This window comes from Mirounga angustirostris, unplaced genomic scaffold (assembly GCF_029215605.1).
Source record: "Mirounga angustirostris isolate CCGP_5_RB_7025 unplaced genomic scaffold, mMirAng1.0.hap1 SCAF_4, whole genome shotgun sequence".
In the NCBI taxonomy this organism is placed as follows: domain Eukaryota; kingdom Metazoa; phylum Chordata; class Mammalia; order Carnivora; family Phocidae; genus Mirounga; species Mirounga angustirostris.
Window position 1 is genome coordinate 106,588,870 of NW_026991712.1, and position 21,343 is coordinate 106,610,212.

A 21,343-nucleotide genomic window follows, 5' to 3' on the forward strand; every position below is an offset into this window, starting at 1 on the left:
ATGAGAGACAGAGAGCATGAGAGGGAGGAGGGTCAGAGGGAGAAGCAGACTCCCCGCCGAGCAGGGGGAGCCCGATGTGGGACTCGATCCCGGGACTCCAGGATCATGACCTGAGCCGAATAGATTACCGATTTATTATAAAAGAATACAATTCTAGAACAGCCAGGTGGAGGGACAGAGGGCAAGGTATGTGGAAAGAGGCATAGAGGTTCCATGCCCTCTCTGGGTGTGCCACTCTCCCCAAATCTCCATGTGCGCACAACCTAGAGGCTCTCTAAACCCAGCTCTTTTGGGTTTTCTTTGAAGGCTTCATTACATAGTCATGACTGATTAAATCATTGTCCATTGACAACTGATTCAACCTCCTACCCCTCCCCAGATTTGGAGTAGGGGTACTGAAAGTTTCAAACCTCTTATCACAAGATTGGTTCCCCTGGCAAGGAGCCTCCATTTTTAGTTCCCTAAGGGCTTTTCAGAAGTTCATTAACATAACAAAAGAGACCTCTTTTCCCAGGTCCTTTCAGGGGTTTTAGGAGCTCTGTGCCAGAAATGGGGAGGAAGACCAAAAGTATACTTATTATAAATCACAATCTCACAATGAGTATCTAGTGGAAAGTGGAATTATGTCATTTATTATTATGTAGAAACAATAAGGGGTGCCTGTGTGGCTCAGTCGATTAAGCATCTGCCTTTGGCTCAGGTCATGATCCCTGGGTCCTGGGATCAAGTCCCTGTTGGGCTCCCTGCCCAGTGGGGAGTCTGCTTCTCCCTCTCCTTTTGCCCCTCCCCCTGTTCATGCTCATGCTCTTTCTCTCTCAAGTAAATAAAATCTTTAAAAAGAAAAACAAAACAAAAGAAACAATAAAACATATATTTGACACTTAACTTGGGCTGAGAAACTCACAGTAATTTACTCAGTAAAATTAATTTCAGTGTTTTGTACTTAAACAACCGTGAGAAAAAAAACTAAGAGAACTTTTGTATGATGATTATTTTAACTGTTACTAGTTTAGTGATGGCCAAGTTGTCTCGAATATGCTATAAAGGCATGTACATGAGTTGTGTCTTTCCATGGTGTCAGCTTTCTTCAATCACAAAGCAAGGTTAACATAATTGTAAAGCAAGTTCAGGATTCCAAAACTCAATGACATTTTACTACACATTTAACTTGGCTTCATACATGTCACACAAAACAAATTATAAATATAAAGTCACACAACAAACAAGATACAGTAAGGGGTAAGAAGTTAGTTAACACACCAAACACCAAGTCAGTCCCTGAGTGCACGGTTGAGGTGAGGACTCCGTCTGGTCTGGGTCAGCGCTTGGCACATGCTGCTTACGATGTTTGGGCAGTGGAGGATCTCTTATGTTCAGAAATCAGTTGGGTGAAACTGGTGGCAGTTGCCTTTTTAATGCAGTCAGATGTGAAGGGTCAGCATCTGGAGAATCTGTTTGCTACAGAGGCCTAACCTTTTTAAAGTTTAATTAGTCTTGGTCCTTGGCAGGCCTCTTCTGGTTCTAATGACTACTAGTTACTGGTTCTTCCAGGTTTGCATGACCTTACAGATTGTCTCCTTAGTACTGCACTAGTTTTGGTGATTTCTGGTCTTAGCTGCAATGCCTTTGACTGCTTATGCCACTGCTTGACATGAGCGAATCCATCTAGCTCTCTACAAAAGGTCAGAAACATTGGTCTACATTTGCTTATAGTGTTTAATTTTCCGATCTTATATAGTCTCCAAAAGTTAAAAAAAAAAAAAATCTAATAAGAACTATGCAAGAAGTTTAAAAATAGTTGACTGTTTATAAAATATAAGTTTTCATAGGTATGGATTATATACAATGCACATACTGCATTGTTACCACATGGGCAAATGAACAGTATATACAAAAGTAACAAATGATTACATACGGAGGGTAACTGTAGTTTATAGCATTCTATTAAGATAATAAAAATGTTATTTCCTTATACAAATTTATATTGGGCAGAGATTATTTTTACCTTCAATTGATTAAATTCCATTTAGAGGGGTGCCTGGGTGGCTCAGTCGTTAAGCGTCTGCCTTCGGCTCAGGTCATGATCCCAGGGTCCTGGGATCGAGCCCCGCATCGGGCTCCCTGCTCAGCGGGAAGCCTGCTTCTCCCTCTCCCACTCCCCCTGCTTGTGTTCCCTCTCTCACTGTCTCTCTCTGTCAAATAAATAAATAAATAAATAAATAAATAAATAAATGCCATTTAGAGACTTTAATGATGGATATATTTATTTCTAGATAGTTTTTGATGTAGGAAAATGTTGGGGTTCAGAGCAAACAGTCAAGAAAGAATTCTTGAGACATCTTTGGTGCAAAAAGGTGGTTTTATTAAAGCTTGGGACAGGACCCATGGGCAGGAAGAGCTGCACTGGGGTCATGAGGAGTGGCTCATTACATACTTTCAAGTTGGGATGGGGTTTGGGATAGCGTGAGTCTCTAAGGAATTTTGGAAGCTAGGTTTCCAGGACCTTCAGGGGGCTAGCTATTGGGAAAAGGTTATTCATTACAGTCTAATAAAACCCTAGTCATGAGACCCTTCAGATGTGTATCAGTGGACCATGTGCTTGGGGGATGATTGCCAACATATATCTGAGGGGTAGAGATAAAGGAAGTTTCCAAAGGAATTTTTATATGTTAAAGACAATTTACAGGATCCTGGGGTCCGGATAATGTTAAGCTAAGATTGCCTTTTGCCCTTAGCAAAGTATTAACATCAAGGCAGCTGAGTTACTAGAGGAATGTCACTCTGCCTGTCTCAAGGACTTGTCAGTGGGCTGAAGGTAGTAAGGAAATTTAATTTTTCTTTTGCCTTTGTTTCCCACATTGGTTTTATTTTTTTATTTTTAACATTAAAATGTCTTTTTTTTTTTTTTTTTTTAGATTAAGCTGAGTGAAGTTGTTGGCTCAGGAAAAGATGGCAGAATACTTAAAGAAGATATTCTCAACTATTTGGAAAAGCAGACTGGAGCTATATTACCTCCTTCGCCAAAAGCTGAAATAGTGCCACCTCCACCAAAACCAAAAGACAGAACTATTCCTATACCAATATCAAAACCTCCAGTATTCATAGGCAAAGATAAAACAGAACCCATAAAAGGTAATAACAGTAATGTAAGGCACTACTACAAGTTATTTGGGGAAATTTTCCTCAAAGATCCAGGTATATAATATGGTGTTTTCAGTGCTTACTGAGGGGAAAGTTCAAATTCATCATACTTTTTTATTTATTTATTTATTTATTTATTTATTTATTTATTTATTTATTTATTTATTTTTTAAAGATTTTATTTATTTATTTTTTAGAGAGCGAGCGAGAGAGAAACAGCATGAGAGGGGAGAGGGTCAGAGGGAGAAGCAGGCTCCCCGCTGAGCAGGGACCCCTGATGCGGGGCTCGATCCCAGGACCCTGGGATCATGACCTGAGCCGAAGGCAGATGCTTAACCATCTGAGCCACCCAGGCGCCCCTCATCATACTTTTTTAAATGGTGAAATAATATAGTTTTTCCAGGAAATGTTTCAATTTCTACTCTTAATTTCTGTTGTTTTCTTTTTAAGATTTTATTATTTATTTGACAGAGAGAGACACAGCGAGAGAGGGAACACAAGCAGGGGGAGTGGGAGAGGGAGAAGCAGGCTTCCCACGGAGCAGGGAGCCCGATGTGGCTTGATCCCAGGACCCCGGGATCATGACCTGAGCCGAAGGCAGGTGCCTAACAACTGAGCCACCCAGGAACCCCTCTACTGCTAATTTCTGAAGAGCAATATGTTAGCAGTTTTCTTGGAATATAAACTTATATACTGATAATTGTTTTTATTTTTTGTTTTAAATATTTTATTTATTTATTCATGAGAGTCAGAGAGAGAGAGAGAGAGAGATTGAGGCAGAGGCAGAGGGAGAAGCAGGCTCCCTGCTGAGCAGGGAGCCCGATGCGGGACTCTATCCCAGAACCCTGGGATCATGATCTGAGCCGAGGGCGGACACTTAACCATCTGAGCCACCCAGGCGCCCCTAATTGTTCTTTTTAAAGACTCAGGATGTTACAAACATAATTTTTAGTCAGCTTCAAAATAACTAGCTCTGATTTGTTATTTATAAACTCTTAGGATGATTAACATCCAGAAGTGTGGCTTTGCAAGAAAGCCAGTAAGTAAATACATGGCTTGCATCCTTTTATACATTTTTTTTTTATATACTACAGCATTAAAGGCAGTTACCTCTTAATATCAGTACACTTGACACTGGGTACTATGCTGAAGTCAGTGCTCCAGCATTGGAATTAGTGTCTTTCAATTGCATAATGAAGATGGTAGGCTTGAGAGGGAGACTTTAGTTGAAAAAGTAAATGACATTAGAAAACCCTCAATTTTGGGCGTCTGGGTGGCTCTGTCATTGAGTGTCTGCCTTTGGCTCAGGTCGTGATCCCGGGGTCCTGGGATTGATCCCGGGGTCCTGGGATTAAGCCCCACATCGGGCTTCCTGCTCAGCAGGAAGCCTGCTTCTCCCTCTCCCACTCCCCCTGCTTGTGTTCCCTCTCTCGCTGTCTCTGTCAAATAAAATCTTAAAAAAAAAAAAAAAGAAAACCCTCAATTTTAGTAAAAAGGTTTAAAGGATTTAAGAATTTTAAAAATATAGGGGCCCTGGGTGGCTCAGTGTCTTAAGTGTCCCACTCTTGGTTTCAGCTCAGGTCATGGTCTCCGGGTCATGAGATCAAGCCACCTTGGGCTCAGTGGGGAGTCTGCTTGAGATTCTCTCCCTCTGCCCCTCCGCCCACTGGGGCTTCCATGCTCTCTTGTTATCTCTCCCTCCCCCTCTCTCTCTCTCAAATAAATAAATAAACCTTAAAAAGAAAGAACTAAAAAATACATGTAAATTTGGGATGCCTGGGTGGCGCAGTTGGTTAAGCGTCCAACTCTTGGTTTCAGCTCAGGTCATGGCCTCTGGGTTGTGAGATCGAGCCTGCCTTGGGCTCCATGCACAGCGCTGAGTCTGCCCAGAGTTTCTCTCTCCCTCCCCCTCCCCCATGCGCACACTTGTGCATGTGCTCTCTCTCTCAAATAAATAAATCTTAAATGTATTTATATATATATATTCATTATATTTAATGTTTTCCAGGCTTTCACAAGGCAATGGTCAAGACCATGTCTGCAGCCCTGAAGATACCTCACTTTGGATATTGTGATGAAGTTGACCTTACTGAACTGGTTAAGTTAAGAGAAGAATTAAAACCCATTGCTTTTGCTCGTGGAATTAAACTCACCTTTATGCCCTTCTTCTTAAAGGTAAGATTTCATTCATTTCAAACAGGGCTTGAATAGGACATTAGAATTTTGTTTTGCAAATATGCAATATGTTAACTGTGGATTTAGATAAAAATATTACTTCTCACCATATCATATAGTTAGAAAAATGTACATGTGCACTATTTCTTTGTTTCTTAGGAATTTATAAAATTAAAATTTGTATCATATTTTTATTAGCTCATCTCTTTGAGCTAGATAATGGATTGTCTTGCCAGTTAAATAAAGCCTTTAATTCTGAAAGGATCACTCCAGCAAAATCCAGATTTGAACAATTACAAGACTTGGTATTGATCTTGCATATCACTGACCTGTATTCATTTTCATTTATTCAACAAACTTACATTGAGGGTCCTGGGAATTTTTTCTAGGCCTTGCGACCAGTATAAAACGAGACTGTCGATTGACCATAAGCAGCTCAGTGTCTAGCTCATATTAACAACCATTTATGAAGCGGGTATCATGTAGCAGACCATGTACTGAGCATGCTGTATACATCATCTCTTAATTCTCAGAATAACCCTGACATGCAGATATTGCTATTCCCACTTTCCGTTTAAGGAAATTAAGGCTTAGAGAAGTTGAGAAACTTGTCAAGGATCTATAGCTAAGTGGAGAAGCTAAGTTTCCGGTTCTGGTCTGTTTTACTCAAAAATGCATACTGGTATCTCTAAGTCCAGTGTGGCTTCCCTCCAGCCCTTTCTGCATACTGCACCAAGACGAATCTTCTATAAATGAAAGTACTATATTATGCCCTGATTCTTTCCAGTGGTCTCCTTCATTGTCTTCAGGTCAGTTGCTAACCCCCTGAATCTGGCATATAAATAGGATCGCAAGCCTCTGCTTCCTACCTCTCCAGCTTCATGTCTCAGGCACTCACTCACTCTCTTCTGGTCAGATTAAGCCTGCATAGTTGTTGGAATATGTGACTTCACATGAAATGCCTCCTCTTCCTTTGATCAAATACATGCACATCCTAAGTGCCAAATTCTGTTCAGGAATAGCCTCCTCCAGAAGCCTTCTGTGGCTGTCACAGTTTGAGTTAAATATTCCTGTTTCCCTTTGCACTTTATCTCAGTGCAGTGCGCAAGTGTTTGCTCCGTTTTCTCTTCCCTGCGTGCTGAGGCTCGTGGGGCACACACTGTTCTTTATCTCCAGCATTTCAGCAGCTACCCGAACAACTAAGTGATTGGTCTGTGAACATGAGATGTAATAGATGTCTATAAATGAGACATCTGGGCTGTATTTTTTTTTTTTAAGATTTTATTTATTTATTTTTTAGAGAGCGAGAGAGAAACAGCATGAGAGGGGAGAGGGTCAGAGGGAGAAGCAGGCTCCCCGCTGAGCCAGGAGCCCGATGTGGGACTCGATCCCAGGACCCTGGGATCATGACCTGAGCCAAAGGCAGACGCTTAACCATCTGAGCCACCCAGGCGCCCCTGGGCTGTATTTTAGCTATAGAATCATTTTTAGAGACACAGTTGTTGAAGCAGGTGGATGAAATCACCCTAAATTGTGTGCAAATGAGAAGAAAAGAAGGCTAGAGATTTTACGTCAGTGTTTAAGGGGTAGATAGAAGTGGATTTGGCAAAGACAGTGGAAGAGAGTGAATGGGATCAGTGGTAGGACGACAGAAAAACCAGGAAAGTATCTCCGAGAGGCCAAAGTGTATCTCTTGCTGTATAACAGGCCACTCCCAAATTTAGTGGTTTGAAATAACAGCCATTTATTATTTCTCATGAGTCCATAGGCAAGCAGGGCCAGTCTGCTGATCTTTGCAGAGCTTACTTCTGTGTCTGCAGACAGCTAGTAGGTTGGTGGGGGTGGGCTAGTGTAAGATGGCTTTGGCAGGGATGACTCATTTCTCCCTTATGTCTTTCTCAGCTCCCCAGCATGTTAGCCTGCATGTGGTCTCATAGTACTAGCAGGGATGAAAAGTGGAAGCAAAAATGCTCCAGCACTTTTTCCAAGCTCTGCTGCATTACGTTTGTTCTTGTCTCATTGACCAAAGCAAGTCACATGACTGAGCTCAGAGTCAGCTTGCGCTGAGCACCACCAAAGGACATGGATACAAGAGAGGCATGAACCATTGGGGCCATTCATTCATCCTCTCACACCAAGAGAGAAGAAAAAAGTTGTGATGGGGGCACCTGGCTGGCTCAGTCAGTAGAGCATGTGACTCTTGATCCTGGGGGAGTGAGTTTGAGCCCCATGTTGAGTGTGGAAATTACTTAAAAATGAATTACAAAAGTTAGGATGGGAACAGGCTATTGGATTAGTAATTAAGAGGTCATGAATGCCTGAGCCAGAGCTGATAGAATAAAGTATTGTTGAGGTAGAAGCTTGATTCCAGTTATTTGGTGGATGAATAGAAATCGAGGAAGAAGAGACACTAAAAGTATCTGGTAAAAGGCAGATGGAGCATAGGCACAGAGGGCAGGTATGGTGGTTGTTCAGGGTAGATTAAGGAAAGGTTCCATCTGCCCTCCTCCCCTCCTGGAAAAACTGGAACAGATCTGTAGGCTGAGGGAAAGAGCTGGAAAATGGAGAGTTAAAAATATGTGAGTGACAAGTGACAAAAACGTGACACTGGTGACGTCGGTTTAGAAGCAAGGAGAGACCAGCTTTTTAATATACTGAATTTGTTTTATTATCATTTGTCTTCATCGTTCCAGTCTGAATGAAATACCTGATCTTTATTTTGAAAATAAAATTTGAGTGTGCTTTATTTGTTTTAAAATGATATTTTTTCTGCTTGTGTAAGTTTCAGAACATTCAGAAAATACTATGTATTGTATAGGGAAAAAAATGACCTCTTATCTAGGGACACACACCCTGTTTTTTCTTTTACAAAATTTGGATTGCACTCAAAATACTGTTTTTATGTGTAACACTTAAACCTTAATTATGACTTTTTATATAAAGAAGATTTAAGTTATATTTTTATATAAAGAAGATTTAAATGCTTAGTAAAACTTGCCTTAACTCTCTAGTTCAAGGAAATGATTTTTTTTCCGACCACTGACCCACAGACAAAAATAACACTTAACACAATGCATATAAAGAACTCTTAGTTGGACCAGATGAAGGCCAGGGTGGGGGGTGGATTTTAAGGACAATCTTAAGCATTTTTATTTACCTGTTTTTTAAATGTAATACAGGGATGACAACCAAGTGCAATGTGTGAACTTTGATTAGATCCTGGATGGGCAGAACAACAGGTAAAAATAACATTTGGGAGACAGTTAGGAAAATCTGAATATGGACAGAAGAGGAATGGTACTGAGTAAGAAGAAAAAAAAGGAAAAAAGACGAAGGGAGAAGAAAGCAGAGGAGGGAATCATAAATGCTATCAATTTGGGGAGGTGGCCTATAAGTAAATGTTCACACCAGCTGTGCCCTTCACTTGGCCAAGGACACCAAGTAGAACACTAGCCTCTAATGGTCAGTGCCCTTGGAAACCCTTAGTGCTTGTTCTTTCGACACAGGGAAACAGCTTACCACCTTTTTGTTTTAATTCAGCGTGTTTTTGAACTTCAAATTTGCTTCTCATGTAAGATTCTACGGTAAAATTCTTCTCATGTAAAATTTAGACATTTTGTTTGGTACTTTGGTCAGTCTCTACATTTATTTTGAAAATCTCCTTGATGTTGAAGCTGCCTGACGACTTTATCTTTTATTCTTAAGTGATTAGGGTTACCTAGTTCCACAGTGCTTGAAGGTAACATTGGGAGTAATATGCCTTGGTACATGAAGACTAGAAGTGAGGCCCAGTGTAAATAAGGGTTCTCTCCCTCCCTCACACCCTTTATTGCTTCCAATTCCCTTTCTGAGTTAAGAGTGCTAATGTTGCATTCTCTTTCTGTTAAACAGGCTGCTTCCTTGGGACTACTACAGTTTCCTATCCTTAATGCTTCTGTGGATGAAAACTGCCAGAATGTAACTTATAAGGTTGGCTATGTGTTGTGGAAAAGTTCTTGTTATAAATAGAAAATGGTGCAGTTGTGCTTATAGGTTGGAAAAGCTTCTTTTGTACCTCGAATAGTGATTTTTTTTTTAGACTAGAATTAAAGGTATGGGATGAAAAATTAAACTGAGTTATAATTTGTTATTGTTGTTGGTTTTACTGGTTACTAATGATATTGTTCAGATATATGGAGTTCCATTTTTTAAGCCCCTTTGGTTTATTGTTTAAAATAATGGAAATAAATGGCTGTCAGGCAATGGATTATGGTAACCCTCCTACATACCCTCCCCTCAAAGAGATAACCTCTCTCAAAATGGAGTTCCTGCAGTTTTTTTGTGTTTTTTTTTGTTTTTTTAGATTTTTTATTTAGTTATCTGACAGAGAGACAGCGAGAGAGGGAACACAAGCAGGGGGAGTGGGAGAGGGAGAAGCAGGCTTCCCACTGAGCGGGGAGCCCGATGCGGGGCTCGATCCCAGGACCCCCTGCAGTTTTTAAAAGAAGAATAATTTGAACGGAAATAGGAAAAGTAATGAAAGTATGAATTCCATTTGAATGAACTCTTCTGTTTGGAGTGAAGATTTATTGAGACTGAGAACTGTTTTGGAGATGCTAATACTTACTTATATTTCTACCTAATCAGGAGCTTAGATATTTTAGGGGGTCAGATCTTAAATCTTCCCATATGAGGGGCACCTGGGTGGCTCAGTCAGTTAAGTATCCAACTCCTCATCTCAGCTCAGGTCTTAATCTCAGGGTTGTGAGTTCAAGCCCCGCATTAGGCTCCACGCTGAGTGTGAAGCCTACTTAAAAATAATAATAATAGGGGCGCCTAGGTGGCTCAGTCGTTAAGCGTCTGCCTTCGGCTCAGGTCATGATCCCAGGGTCCTGGGATTGAGCCCCGCATCAGGGGGCTCAATATCCTTGTATATCTCTATATCTCTGTATATCTCTACATACTCTGTATTTATCTCCTTAACACAAAGTTTTATAAATGTTGGTACATATTATTAAATATTCCCCCAGAAAGTCTTATTATGTCCACCAGCTTATATAGCTACTAATAATGAATGTAAATAGCCTGTTGCCTAATATTCTTACTGACAAAATTTTATTTTTTCCAAAAAATCTTTTTAAAATTCTTTAAAAATTCTTTAAATCATCAATCTGGTAGAAATAGTTTTTGGTTGTTGTTTTTATGACAGTGAAGGTTGGTCCTTTCTTTTCTGTTAACTTATGAAAAGGCCTACTGTATAATTTTTTTCTTTTTAGGCTTCTCACAACATTGGAATAGCAATGGATACTGAGCAGGGTTTGATTGTCCCTAATGTGAAAAACGTCCAGATCTGCTCCATATTTGAGATCGCCACTGAGTTGAACCGCCTTCAAAAATTGGGCTCTGCAGGTCAGCTCAGTACCACTGATCTTACAGGAGGAACATTTACTCTTTCCAACATTGGATCAGTGAGTAATAGAAATGTTCAAATTCACAAGTCATATCTTAAGATTTCTGATCATATGCTCGATTAAAAACATATTTCATTTGCCATTTGTTCCTCAAAAGCTTAATTTTTCTACTCTTCCTTTCTACTTTTTTTTTTTTTAGATTGGTGGTACCTATGCCAAAGCAGTGATACTGCCACCTGAAGTAGCAATTGGGGCTCTCGGATCAGTTAAGGTGTGTTTATTAAATAATTGGCAAAAGGGTTTTAGCAAATCGGGAGGGTAAACACAAGAGTGACCATGTCTGAGGTTTTGCCCTCACTTTGGGTTGGAGGGTAACATTTGGCTCTGTAAGCCAATTATTTCTTCCTAAGACGCAGGCGTGCCATTCCAGTGGATTGTTCTGTATGGAACCCCAGTGGTGCATGCCAGGCACAGGTGCAAGTCTTTATGGATAATCACAAATATAGCCAATATGCTTCTATCAAAATATCTTTATTTAGCCAGTCCAAATTATTACTTATAACAAAGTGAGACACCATTTAGACCATTTTTCTCAAACTTCACTCTGTTCAAGACTCATTGAGAGTACTAAATATTCTTGGGCGCCTGGGTGGCTCAGTTGTTAAGCATCTGCCTTCAGTTCGGGTCATGGTCCCAGGGTGCTGGGCTCGAGCCCCGCATCGGGCTCCCTGCTCAGCGGGAAGCCTGCTTCTCCCTCTCCCACTCCCCCTGCTTGTGTTCCCTCTCTTGCTACGTCTCTGTCAAATAAATAAATAAAATCTTTAAAAAAAAAATGTAGTATTCTTAGCCTGGGTAGCTCAGTCAATTAAGTGTTCGACTCAGGTCATTATCTTAGGGTTGTGAGATTGAACCCCGTGTTGGGCTCCATGCTGGGTGTGCATCTTATCTCTCTCTCCCTCTTCCTCTGTCCCCCTCTGCCCCTCCCTCTCTAAAAAAAAAAAAAGGCACTATTGTTGGCCTTGGGGACAGAGCCCCCAGAACTTACATTTTAAACAAGAACCCAGGTGATTCCAACATGAGTGATCTCTTGGCCATGTTTTAAGAGACACTGACTTAGAATAAGGGTTGCAGTGATTCTTAACCTTGGGTACACATTAGAATCATCTGGAGAGCTTGAAAAAAAGTGCCTAAGCTCACCCTGTATCAACTGAATCAGAACTGAGGGGGTGGTGGATAGGGCGTGGGCATCTCTATTAACTCAGTGTTGAGAACCACCAGAATCAAAGAATTAAGCTCTTGGATTCCATTTCAGTACCTCCATTATTAAATGTCATCACCATATTGACTTATTTTGGTCTTCATGTTTTCAGAAGAATCTTTCTTCTTTATATTTATGATACACACTGAACACGTCTGGAACTTGTCTTTCATGAGTTATTACTTTTGTATTGGCCTCCAAAACTTCCACAGATACTTTCATTCAGCCTTTGATTTGCTTTCTTGCAGATAGTACTTTAACTGCTCTGTTACTCCCATTGGGCGCCTGGGTGGCTCAGTTGGTTAACTGCTATGTTACTCCCTCTTCCTAGCAGCTACTTTCCCTCCTGGCACATAGAGGAGATAGGGAGAAAAACCCCAAAACACATAGTGGACTCTGTTCTTTGTCAGTCAGGAGTTTCTCTGAACATACCTTCCCTGTCACCTATTCCCCACCCGGCAAGAATTCAGCATTTGAATCTCACAGGATTCTGACTTCCTATAGGTTCCCAGCTATCATACCTATTTGACAAAATCTTGTTTTTCCCCTTCCTTAAAGAGATGTATTTTCCTCTTGATTGTATATATATAATTGTGGTAAACTATACATAACATAAATTTACCATCGTAATGTGTACAATTCAATGGCATTAGGTACATTCACATGTTTACAACCATCACCACCATCCATCACTGTCCCAAACTGAAACTCTGCATGTATGTACCACGTTTTGTTTATCTGTTTGGCTCTAATGAATATTTGGGTTGTCTCCTTTCTTTGGTTCTTGTGAAGAGTGCTGCTATGAATATTGGTATGCAAGTATCTTTTCAGTAGATATCTGTTTACCAAATCATTTTACCCATGATTTCATCAAGCTATGAAGAATAGTTCTTGAAGTATAAATCTTCTAATATTTACTGGGTAGGAACAAACAGTGCGTATTTCATTCTTTTCTCTCTGTGTCACCTCTCCTTTGCTACTCTGTTTTCACTGTAAATTTTGAATGTCTTGTTGATAAATGGTCTAAGTCACTAACACCTCCACATAACTCAGTTCTCAGTGCTTGTCTTCCTTGACCTGTTAGCTACCCTGGAGTCAGTTGATGGACACCACTTCCTTGGAAAACGTCCTTCACTGCAACTTGCAGAATACCTTGCTGTTACAGCTTTCCTCCTGTCTACTGCTTCTTCCCTCTGGGGCTCCTTTGCCCAGACCACCTTATCACCCAATCTCTAAGCCTCAGAGTACCCTTTTCTTTATCTGATCCTAGCTCAGGGCTTTAAGCACCAGGTATATGCTGATGACACCCAAGTTTATATCTCCAGATCTGACCTCTCCTTTGATCACCAAATTCATATATCCTGGTTGGATATTTAATTAGGCATCTTGAATTTTCTGTTCCTTTCCTCATCACCCTCCTCCCCCACCCCACCCCCAAACTTGCTCCTTCTGAAGTTTTCCCCTTTTGGTAAATGGCCATTCTGCTCAGAGACCTGTAGCTTCTCACCTCACTCAGGTTCAAGGCCAGAGTAGCTGCAGTGGCCTACATGGCCCTGCATGGGTGCTCCTCAGTGTAATCGGGGACCCACGTGGGGCTTTGACTGCTGTATCCAGACTGTGAGGAGGTCAGTACAGAAAGGGAGAATAGGGCTTAGATACTTTCACAGCAGTCTGACAGGTGATTTTAGGTCTGTTGAATCTAGTAAGTCCGGGCTTAGGTTTTAGGTTTTATGTATCTTTTTTAATTTGGTTTTTTGTTTTTTGGGTTTTTTTAGTAATTTAACTGACTGAGCTACCCAGGTGCCCTTTAGTAATTTAATATGTTTTTTAAAAATAGCTTGCCATGGAATAGAAACTTTAAAAAATAACAGTAGGTCATTTACCAAAGACAGATTGAGAAGCGTTGCTCTTGACAATATGTCCTGCCTTCCCCTGCTCCGTCTGTGACCTCATCTCCCACCTCTGACCCCTAACCCTCAGCTGTAGCCATCCTGCCTACCTTGCTGTTCCTCCAACAGTCCAGTCCTGCTTCCCCTCTATATCTCTTAGAGTAGCTATCTGGCTTTTTTCCTCACTGCCTTCAGTGAGGAAGCTTCGGTGAGGTTTTCCCTGCCCAGCCTGTCAAACAAAAAATGCCACCTGCATCTAGCCCCTGCCTACTCTTTCTCCCCTTTCCACGTGGCTTTATTTTTTCCTTTGCACTTTTCATTATCTAACATGCTATATATTTTACTTATTTATCTTAATCGTCTCTCTCTCTACATTAACATTTTAGCTCCGAGAAGGCAAGGATTGTTATTTGTTTTGTTCATTGGTTTAGCCACAGAATCGAGAAGAGTACCTGGTACATAGTAGGTGCTCAATAAATATTTGTTAAATAATTGGATTCTGAGATGAGATTTACTGTATATATGGAAATTGTACAGGGGACAGGGAAGTACCTTGGAGAAACTGAAAGCTCGAGGCAAATATAAAAGTGGGAAAAATCAGAGTTAGCATTTTCAAGTCATTCGGGATGGCCATTTCTTCTCTATTACAAGGAGGAGGGTTTGCTTAATCTTGCACCATTGCTAGAGCCTTTGAGCAAGTGAAGGTTGACTCTGTTCTTTGCCTTATTTCTAGGCCCTTCCCCGATTTAACCAGGAAGGAGAAGTATATAAAGCACAGATAATGAATGTGAGCTGGTCAGCTGATCACAGAATTATTGATGGTGCTACAATGTCACGCTTCTCTAATTTGTGGAAATCCTACTTAGAAAACCCAGCCTTTATGCTACTTGATCTGAAATGAAGATCGATGGGATATTACTGAACTTTTTGAGCTTCCAAAGAATATGTAGAGCCTAGCTGTGCAACACATGTTCTTCATCACAATTTGTATTAGAAATGATTTGTATTGTATAATTAAGGTTCCAAGGCACAATATTTATCTCTGTTCTGTTAGACATTTTACTGAAAATGAATGATGGTGTAAGAGTTCTCCTGGGGCTGTCACATTTTATAGGTCGTGGTGTCACTTCTTAATATGGTGCTGAGGTCTTTGTGTCCATGGGTTGAAATTAGCAAGAACAACAAAATTAATGTTACTAAAGGAGAGACTGCCATATCCAGTGTTTACCCTATTTTTCTTTCTTTTTTTATTTTAGACTGACCTTAATGAAACTTGTCAGTTACACTTAGTTGGGAAAAGGAATTTACATACAGAAGTATCTTCCATTTCCCCACAATAACGCTAACTGTTGTATAAAATAAGTGCAATTACTTAACCTTTTAAGATTTCCATGATTATGTTGCTCTGTAGAGATTGTCTGTAAATGTCTTTATATAAATTAATATCTTTTAAAAGGGAAAATTATACGCTAATCTTAAAAATGCCCAATTATAGGGATGCTTGGCTGGCTCATTCAGAAGAACACGCAACTCAATCTCGGGAGTCGTGAGTTCAAGCCCCACGTTGGGCGTAGAGCCTACTTAAAAAAAAAAAAAAAGCCCAATTATAGTTTTATAACCAGTAAGGCTATCAAAAGCATTTGTTTAAAATGAATGTACTTTTAGAATTTTGGTAATGTTTTGGTGTTTTGTTAGGGAAAAAAGTTCACCTTGGCAAACTTGCCTCATGTAAAGAAAGTGCTTTAAATATAGCAGCTGCTGACATTGTTTTACATTTAGAAGTCTATTGCCTTTTAACTATTTTTTATCTTTCTTGTCTTTAGCTAAAACATAGGATAGGATAATGTATTCCATTCTCCATATCCTGAGAAAGAATGTGAATAAGAGGAGAGAGAAGAGTCTAATGGGTAATTATGGACATTAAAACAATAAATATCATAGAGAAATGAAGGTATCATAATGATCATTTTGTCAGAGTCCCACTTTAATCATAAATAGCATCAAGGTGAATATAATCCAACGTTTTGATTTGCATTCAGAAATCCAGGTTGCTTCTAATGTTGTCTAACTGACTATTGTATGTTCAAGTGAAATTTTGTAACAAAAAAGAAATTGTTTTAAATCTACTCGATTTTTTCAAAATGAGAATCATGTAAAGTAGAAAATAATGAGTCAAATGAATGTTATTTTTAAAATTTAGATAGTATAAGGAGCTACAAAGAAAATAAAATCATCCATAACCATATCACTCTTAACGTTTAGATCAAGGTATCTGTATACAAAGCTATTCTTTTTTAAAAAATGAGATCATGCTATATCTACTATTTTGTAATTTGATTTTTTAATTTAACATTATGAGTAACTTTACATGTCAATAAATAATTCTACATTATCATACTTTAGATGGCTGCATAATATTCTATTGTGTGTATTTGTTATACATTTGATAGTAAACTTCTGCTATATACCGAGCATGGTGCTAAGCACTGGACACAGAATGCCCTCCCTAATGGTCCTGCCTTCACTGGGTTTACAGTGTAGTGGAGGAGGCAGATACTAAATAATCATAAAAAGTAAAACATGTCTAAGTAGGAAAAAAGAGGGTGCTGTGAGAGCATCTAATAAAGGTTGGTAATCCTTCCTGAGAGGGTTAAGAGAGTATGTACCATAATTTAACCTGTTCCCTATTGATGGCATTTGCAGAATTTTAAATGAAGAACAATATGTTCAGTTGTTTCTCTCTCTCTCTTTTTTTATAAAGGAGATAAAAGTTTATTGAATACACCACAAGGGAGTGGCAGGCAGGACAGCAGGAAAGAGGCTGTCTGCTTGATTAGTTGTCTCCTAAGGAAGATTCCCCCAAGCCACTCTGGACACTGTCCCTTACATCCTACTGACTAGAACTATAATTTAGTCATATGGCCACACCTAGTTGCAAAGGAGGCTGGGAAATGAGAGGGCATGTGCTTAGCTAAATATTTGGTTACTATGGGTAAAGGAGACAATGGCTGTAAGGGGATAATTGCCACCTCTGCCAATAGAAGATATTTTATCCATTTTTTGTTAGTAAAGACTATAATACATTAGGCAATTTCTCCTTGTCACACAGCCACGAAAGTGCAAACTGAGGCTCAATCCAGGTAAATCCACTTGCTACTCTATCGCATTATGTCTTAACACAACTCTGACCAACTTCTCTGACTTAAGCTAATAAGCAATAGGGAGTAGTAAGAGTAGTAATGGGTTGGGACACTATCAAGTGAAGTGCCTAATGAAGCCCAGATGTTACTTTATCCTGTTTTAAGTCTTCTCTAAGCTTTCTCAGCAATTGAGAAGGCTGAATTTCATTTCTATTGTTTTCTTTTCTACTTTTGTCCCCTGAGACATACCATAAGTACCACTATCAAAAAGGTCAAAAATTTGGGATGCCTGGGTGGCTCAGTCGGTTAAGTGGCTGCCTTTGGCTTGGGTTGTGATCCCAGGTTCCTGGGATCGAGTGCCACATTGGGCTCCTTGCTTGGTGGGGAGCTTGCTGTCCCCCTGCTTGTGCTCTCTCTCCCCAACAAATAAATAAATCTTTAAAGGTCAAAAATTTGAGGAGATAAAAATGCAGGGACTACCTGTTGCATTCCATTGTTCAAATTTCTCTCCTTTTCAGCCTGAACCTGTATTTTTAAAGTGTAACAGCCAGGGCCTTTTCCACTGCAAGTAACAAACGCCTAATTCTTCCTGGGTTATATTACAAAGGGTATTTGATTCATATTAACTGAAACACTCAGGGATATCAGTTTCAGGTATGGTTGGATCCAGGGACTTAATAAATTCAAGACAATCTCCATTTCTCTCTGTCTCTGTCTCTATCTCTTCACTCTATCTCTTGGATCTTTTTTGCTTTGTGTTGATTTCATTCTCAAGACAAGCTGTTCCAATGTGTTGACAAAGATGCTTAGGAGTACCCAGACTTATATTCCTCAGAACTCACATTCTGTTTCCAGTTAAAATCCCAAGGAGAATTTTGATTGGTCTGGCTTGGTTCATGCCCCTCAATGTGAAGAATACAATACCCTGATTGGCCTGGCTTGAATCTTAACGGTTACCTTTGGAGCCTGGGAGTCAGTCAGCGCCATTCAACCACATGGACTAAGAAAGGGGATCTGGAAGAATATCTGGGCAGATTAAAAACAAAAAAAGTCAACTACATAAAGTGAGCCGTTGCCTTCCCGCCCCACCTCATATTACATAATGAATGTTTTCTAAGGGAGCTCTTGAAGAACCTGGGTCGAGAGGAAGCCGAAGAGGTGGAATAGGGAGTGGGAGGTAAATACAGAAGATAATATTAAACTGTGTGACTGTTGGTTGTGATTCCAAGATTTTGCAGTATCGCTGACAAAGAATATTTGTATTTTCTGCCTAGTTTTAGTTCAGTGTTAATGAGAAATAATTTCATTCTCAAACCTCAAATGACGCAGTGTTGATAATTCAACTGATGTCAAAATACAAATTACTAGCTTCAAATTTTCTATTCATCTAATCTTTCTTAAAGTTCTTGCATGCTAATCTATTTTTGCATGCTAATCTATTCACTGGCTTTGATGTTTTACACATACACTGGTGTATTGATTATGGGCAGAAGGAAAAAGTCTAAGTTAGATTTTCAAAGCCCATTTCTATTAAAAAACAGAAGATGAATAGGATCTTATGGCTTACCATAGGGATAGTTATCAAGAGAAGAAGATACACATTTCAATTTACCTGACACATCCTGCAAGAGATTGTGGCCGCCAGGTTAGTCTTAAAAGATTCCTTCCAAATTCTGCAGCAAATGCCTCAGCTGTTCTTCACAGTACCTGTGTCAATCTTTTCTCTTTATTTAAGCACCTGCACAGACGTCTCCCCAGGCCTGTTGTATTAAGCAGATAGCTCCTAATGTCTTCAGAGAAGCCAAGGTGATTCAACCCAACGATCTTTCATTTCTCCCCTTTTCACCTCAAAATCTCTATATTCTCACACTTTCCCTGTTTTTGAGGAAGATGTGATTCTCCAGCAAAAATCAAACTTCCTACTCTCTATTATTAATCCCATTTCTTCCTCCTGATCCTTGCTTTATGTTTACTCCATGGCCCCATTTTGATCTTTTAGTCTCTTCCTCACGTGTAGAACTGTACCAGATGCACTCCTCTGGCACACTGGTTAAGATTTATTTCCAGTTCCTCACGGAGGACTTACTAGAGACTGATCCCAGAACTCAGCATATTTACTTTTTTCTTTTTTAAAGATTTTATTTATTTATTTGAGAGAGAGAATGAGAGACAGAGAGCACGAGAGGGAAGAGGGTCAGAGGGAGAAGCAGACCCCCCGCTGAGCAGGGAGCCTGATGTGGGACTCGATCCCAGGACTCCAGGATCATGACCTGAGCCGAAGGCAGTTGCTTAACCAACTGAGCCACCCAGGCGCCCACTTTTTTTCTTATTGATGGATGTGTCAGGGTCATGTTGTATGTCCATAAGCCTGTTTCCTTTTCTTTTTGGGCACACAGTTAAATATTTTCCAGCCTAGCCTGCAGTTAGGTAGGGCCATGTAATTTATTTCTAGCCATTGGAATATGGGTAGAAGTGATGTAAACCAGTTCCAAACATAGCCCATAGAACCTCCCAAGAGATCCTCCATACTCCTTCTCTTTCCTTTCTGTAGCAACCCTGAAGCCTTTATGTTGAAGATGGCAGCCACACAAGATGGAAGGAGCCAGCATCTCCAAATGACCTGGTGGCACAAAGCCTCCCCAGCACCACACCTCAGCACTGATTGGTTTGGATGTGATACAGGTGAAATAACTTTTATTGTTTTAAGACACTGATACTTTGAGATTCATCTGCTATTCTAGGTAGTAATAACCCTAATTCTGAGCTGTCCAATGCAGTAGTCACTAGCCACATGTGACTAAATTTAAACTTAAGTTTAAATTTAAATCAATTATTGTGGCTATTAAGCAATTGAAATGTGGCTGGTATAACTGAGAAGCTGAATTTTACTGTATTTTAATTAATGGAAATTTAAATGTAGAGAGCCACATGTGGCTAGTGGCTACCATATTGGACATTGCAGATATAGAATATTTCTATCACCATAGCAGATTTTATTGAATAATGCTGCCCTAATAGAGAGAACTGTTCTTATTTTTTTAAATAATCTCCTGCCCCAAGAAACGCTCTGCTTCACTAAAACTAATTTCCCTCTACCTAAAAGAAGGCTCAAAACATTCCTTTCTTACATTGTTACCTTTACCTGCCAACAAACTCCTGTCCTATCCCTTCCTGACTTTGCCTACCTTCTTGAATGGGTGGTTTTGAATTCATTGCAATCTGGCTTCCTTCCCCCACTGCTCACCTGTAATCAGTGTTCTTGGCAAAAACTTGGCCACATCTCTCTTCCAGATGTCTCCTAAATTCTGCTCTCTGATCCACCTCTCTCCTGAGCTCTAGGCACCCATTTTCACTCTTTGGCATCTCAGGGTCACCACGTGTTTCAGTGATATCTCATCAGAGAAACCAGGTCAACTCTGAATTATTTATGCCAAACCCTGAGATGGCTCATGTTATTATTGTTATCCCCACAAAATAACCACAGCTCTTTTATGTTCCGGAAGGCAGTTACCATTTAGGCAAACCTGAAGGTAGCATGAATCTTTGATGTTTGCAAGCTCAGAATGAAATGGAAATGAATTCATGATGAAGCAATTCCAGTCCCGAGCAGGAGGGCTTTAACGACGAGCTAATTCATGTGCTGGTCAGACCGTTGTGAGAGAACTCTGGGCCAGCTCGCTAAAACTGAGCAGGAGAATTTGGAGACACTCCAGAGGAGAGCCACAAAACCGAAGCGTGACAAGAGTAATTGCAGTTCTGTTATAAAGAGGCCATCTATATCAGGCTTATACTGAGTATCATGTGGAATGTTACAACACAAAGCATTGGGAACAGCTGTTCTGGGCCTTGACAAGAGACAGGACAGAAGAAATGAGAACAGGTGTGAGATCAAGAATTTAGGCTAGCTAGGGGGCAAAGTCAGGACGGTGAAAGAAAGATTCACGCTTATCCCAGGCTGAGGAGGAGGCCAAGTCCCCTCCGACTGGCAGCCCCAAGGCCTGCACTCACCTGCATTTCTAGAGGAGCCGGCTGACCGTGTTAAACTTGCGGTAAGCTACAGAAATTGAAGTTTGCCCCAGAGGGCTCCTTAATATGTTCCAAATATGTGTTAAATAGTTCTAAAAACGTGGTAAAAAGAAAAGTTAAAAATATCGAGGTTTATGAAGTCTGTACAGAAGTTGCAAGAGTGCAGTGATCTGGAAAAACCTAGCAAATTCATCTGGAAAAATGAAGCCAGCGTTCAAACTGCAGTAACAAAGGCAACAAAGTTGATGGCAGGTGTAATTAAGTTAATGGAAACTACAGGGATGAATAAAATCAGAATGACTAACAGTTTGAAACATTAGTTAT

At 40.1% G+C, this 21,343-nt stretch overlaps 1 protein-coding gene across 7 annotated transcripts in view; it reads left to right on the forward strand.

Annotated features, from left to right (window-relative positions):
• DBT (dihydrolipoamide branched chain transacylase E2) overlaps positions 1 to 16,250 on the forward strand; it is a 48,117-nt gene extending 31,867 nt beyond the window's left edge. For 6 of the 7 annotated variants that reach the window (XM_045897102.3, XM_064588758.1, XM_064588760.1 and 3 more), the window contains 6 exons: positions 2,916 to 3,132; positions 5,150 to 5,316; positions 9,208 to 9,285; positions 10,572 to 10,763; positions 10,906 to 10,977; positions 14,587 to 16,250. In XM_045897102.3, coding sequence (XP_045753058.1) covers positions 2,916 to 3,132; positions 5,150 to 5,316; positions 9,208 to 9,285; positions 10,572 to 10,763; positions 10,906 to 10,977; positions 14,587 to 14,754 — 894 coding nt within the window. In that variant the 3' untranslated portion in view covers positions 14,755 to 16,250. The remainder of the gene's footprint in view (positions 1 to 2,915; positions 3,133 to 5,149; positions 5,317 to 9,207; positions 9,286 to 10,571; positions 10,764 to 10,905; positions 10,978 to 14,586) is intronic. The other variant, XM_064588759.1, reaches the window with a different exon arrangement.
• Positions 16,251 to 21,343: the final 5,093 nt, after the last annotated feature.